Source organism: Emiliania huxleyi (assembly GCF_000372725.1).
Source record: "Emiliania huxleyi CCMP1516 unplaced genomic scaffold EMIHUscaffold_92, whole genome shotgun sequence".
NCBI lineage: Eukaryota > Haptophyta > Isochrysidales > Noelaerhabdaceae > Emiliania > Emiliania huxleyi.
Window position 1 is genome coordinate 219,830 of NW_005195149.1, and position 4,142 is coordinate 223,971.

Consider the following 4,142-nt stretch of genomic DNA (forward strand, 5'->3'; position numbering starts at 1 on the left):
CCGCGTGGCGCCTCTCCACGGCCTGATGGTCCGAGTTGGCTGCCACTCGACCAGACGCTCACCCTCGACCAAATGAAGTCGTGGATGCGAGGTGAGGTTGAGCGCCACCAGCAGCACGCGTGGGCAGTCTTCACCGCCATCGACGAGGGCGGCTCGGGCTACCTTGGCCGCAAGGCGTTTGCGCACGCGGTGTTGTTGTTGGGCTTGTCGAGCTTTGGGCACCGCCAGGACGTCGATGGTCTCTTCAATTGGCTCGACAGGCACCGTGCAGGCAAGATTGCGGCGAAGCAGCTGCCTTGGTTGCTCCAAGGCGGTGCCGACGACCCCGGCCTCGCCTCGCCCCACGAGCTGGAGGAGAAGCGCTTGCGCGACCGACGGGTGGAGCTCGCCATCCATGTCCAGGCGAGCTGAAGAAACCCTCTCCTCTTCCTCCCTCGAGCCCACCTGGTCATCCTTGTTTACCCATCAGGCGCTCGCACGGCGCCTGATTGCTTTGCAGCGGATGCGCCGCTACAAAGAGGGCGCTACGCAGCTACAGGCGCGCTGGTGGGCATGCGGAGAGCCCGTGAGCGCCGCGGCGCCCACGCCCACGCCCCTCCCCCCCCCGCGCGCCCGCGAGAGGGGAAGACCCGACATGAAAGGGGGCCGCGAGAGGAAGAACTACGCCCCCTCCATCCCGCGGCCAAAACGGGGGGCGACACCTTTCAGTTCACGCAGGTGCTGGAAAAATTCTACCACACCCCCGAGAGTCCGAAACTCCGCAACCAGGCTGCAGCCGACAGCAAAGGCAAGCGATTAGCTTTGAAGGAGGACGCCAGGGGCAAGAACCGTGGCGGTGGCAAAGCATCCTCCGAGGAGGAGCCAACATCGGATAAGCCCAAGTCGGGGATGTGCATCATTCTGTGACCCGATTCGATTGGGCCCCGTTTCTGTCGAACTTGCCCCCCCCCCCCCCCCCCTCTTTTCGGTGCCCCTTTTTGGAGAGCGTACTCGATAGCGGTCCCGCCATAGCTCCCGCATACAGGAGGCTAGGCAGAGGCCGCATCGCGTCAGAGAGTGCTGTTACAAGTTTGATCCAAAACAACCACACAAGTTTGATTCTACTAATATCGCGCGCGGATAAAACGCGCGCGCCGCCATGGTGGCGGAATATAGTGTTCATGCCCGAGAACAGAGCCCCTCCTGGCTTGGCTCCTGCGCTGGCCCGAGTGCGGGGCGCGAGCGGTCGCTGCTCCGCCCCTCCGTCGCGCGCGCCGCGCGCGCACTGCCGCCGCCGCCGCCGCCGCCGCCGCTCCCTCCTCGCCGTCTTCCCCACCCCTACACCCTCTGTTGCGCACACGCGCGCGCGCTGCGCGCCCCCCGCCCCCGCCCCGCCCCCGCCCCCGCCCCCGCCCCCGCCCCCGCTCCCAAGCGCCCCTTCCCCGGTAGGTGTGCGTAGAAAGTGGAACCAATCGAGAGGTGGCAGAAGCCGCCGTGTGTGACACATATTTTGCGGCACGTGAGACAGGGCCCCGCGGCGCGCGCGCGCGCGCGCGCAGCGCTGAGCGCAACACCAACAGACAGGCGTTTTTTATGCAAACATGCAGCAACGGGCCGGCCTGCGCACTCTAACTATTACGGAGATTAGAGTATCGATCGAAGGCTCTTTGTACTCTATGGAAACGTACAACACCCGAGTACTTTTTTGACGTACTGGCTACTGCACATGACGTGCGTGCAGCCAAAGCCGCAGCACCTAGTCCTAGAGAGACGCGCGCCGCCCGCTATGCGCTAACCCCCGCTACCCAAAAAAGACGCGAACGCGCTGCGCGATCTCGCCTGAGCACATTGGGCACCGCTCCTGCAGCTGCGGGCGAGCGGCACACCCCTGGCACACAAGCAAATGGCCGCACGGCATGAACATCGTGTCGCGGAGAGCACTCTCGCAGATGATGCACTGCTGCTGCGACTGGGCCGCCTCCAGCCTCTCCGCCGCCTCCTCCAGCCGTCGCTGCCGGATGCGCGCGAGGGAAGCGTCCACCGCGCTCTCGAGGGCGGCCAGCTCGTCCTGATTCAGCCCCGCGATCTCGGACGCGTCGCCTTGCACCCTCCGCAAGCGAATCGCCGCAGCCGCCTCAGCCTCCCTCGACCGGCTCGCGTCGCGCTCCGCGTCGGCGGCCAAAGCCCTCGCAGCCGCCTCCCCCCTCCTCGCCTCGGCGCATTCCCTCGCAGATCGCTCTTCAGCCTCGTTTGCAGCGGCGACGCGCGCCTCCGCGTCCGCCTTTGCCGCTGCCGCTTCTGCTGCCGCTTCCGACTCCGCCTGTGCTGCCGACGCCGCTGCCGCTGCCGACGAAACGAGACCTGCATTCTCTGCCCTCAACGCGCGGGCCGCTGCCTCTGCGTCGGCCAGCTGGGCCGTCAGGTTCGCTCGCTCCTCCTGCAAACTGGCGATGGCGGCGGCGGAGGTGGAGGCCTGGGCTGCAGACGCCTGCAGCTCGCGAGTCAGGTTGCCGATCTTCGTCTCCGCCTTGCGCGCCGCGAGCTCGGCGGCTGCCCTCGCCTCGTCGGCCGCGCGTGTCGCCGCGTCGGCCGCTTCTCTCGCCTCGTCGATGCAGCGCCTCGACACCGCCCGCACACACGCCATCGCCTCCTCGTGACGCGCCTCCCTCTGGCACTCTCTCAGCGCCGCCTCTGCCGCCTCCGCACGCGCCTCACTCCGCACTGAAGCCGCCTCCGCACTGAAACCGCCCACCGGGCCCGAGGCGGTGGCGGCCGAGGCGGTGGCGGCCGAGGCGGTGGCGGCCGAGGCGGTGGCGGCCGAGGCGGTGGCGGCCGACGGAGTGAGGCGCGGCGAGGCCGCCTCGGCGCCAGCGCGGCTGCCTGCGAGCTCTTCGGCCTCGCCGCGCGCCGCGTCCGCCTCCTGAACCCACGCCCGAGCGACGCTCTCGGCGTCCCACGCCCGATCGATGCTTTCGGCGTGCTGCGTAGGTGACGTTCGGCTGAGAAGGTCGAGGGGGCATGCAAAGCTGGTGCTGATACCGTCGAAGCGGACTGAGAGTCCGGCAACCGGGGCGGTCGCGAGGGAAGGTCCGGCCACGACGCCCCGTCGCCCCCGCACGAGCTCGACGCCGTTGAAGGACTGGTTCTCCCCAAGAAAGTACACGACGTCGCCAGCGTGGAAGCCGCCAGCCAGTGGAGCAAGATCGCAGCCAGGCAGTGGCGGGGGCGGCTCGCGGCTGAGCTTGGCAACCTCATTGGCGGGGTTGAGTGAAATTGAATTATTGATGCCAAAGCGAACCCAGAGCGCTGTGGACCCATCATACAGCTTGCCCCCAACCATCCCCGTCACCGCCCGGTAACCCTCCACCGTACCTTCGTCGCCGTACCAAGCTCGGAGGTCGTCGCTGCATATCCAGTAAACCCGCTCGCCGACAATGAAGCCGCCCGCCGGGCCCGACGATGAGGCGGCGGCCGAGGCGGCGGCAGCCGAGGCGGCGGCGGCCGAGGCGGCGGCAGCCGAGGCGGCGGCGGCCGAGGGGCTGCCGGCAGCCGAGGCGGCGGCGGCCGAGGAGCCGGCAGCCGAGGCGGCGGCGGCCGAGGAGCCGGCGGCTGAGGCGGTGGCGGCCGAGGAGCCGGCAGCCGAGGCGGTGGCGGCCGAGGCGCCGGCAGCCGAGTCGTCGGCGGGCGAGTCGCCGGCAGCCGACGAAGTGACCGCGAAGTCGATGCGGATCTGCCGGCCGTCGATGGACTCGCCCGCGAGCTCGACCGCCTTGTCGACCTCCTCCGTGGAGCTGAAGGTGACCCACCCGACGCCCTTGAATTCCTGCGTCTCGCGGTCTTTGAGCCACCGCACGCTGGTCACGGTGCCCGCCGACTTGAAGAAGCTCGTGATCTTGTCGCCGTCGATCGACCACGGCAGGTTGCCGAGGAAGAGCTCGACGCAGCCGTCCGGCTTCTCCTTCTGCGGCTTGAAGGTGCGCTGCGGCTTGTTCGGGTCGGCTGGCCGCGGCTCGCGCGGCTTGGAGAAGTTAATGCGCGCCGGCCGGCCGCCCAGGTCGACGCCGTGGAGCGCCACCGCCTTGGTCGCCGCCTCGACCGACTCAAAGTCGACGAAGGCGATGCCGCGGAAATCGCCGTTCTCCTCCACCAACTTGATGCGCGAG

The 4,142-nt window shown here is 68.7% G+C and overlaps 1 protein-coding gene across 1 annotated transcript; it reads right to left on the reverse strand.

Moving 5' to 3' along the window:
• Positions 1–1,339: 1,339 nt before the first annotated feature.
• EMIHUDRAFT_59288 (hypothetical protein) lies at positions 1,340–3,913 on the reverse strand (the record flags this gene model as incomplete). Its single annotated transcript, XM_005757203.1, has 3 exons — positions 1,340–1,416; positions 2,243–2,286; positions 3,684–3,913. Coding segments are annotated over 3 exons (351 nt in total), but the record flags the coding sequence as incomplete, so codon positions are not given.
• Positions 3,914–4,142: the final 229 nt, after the last annotated feature.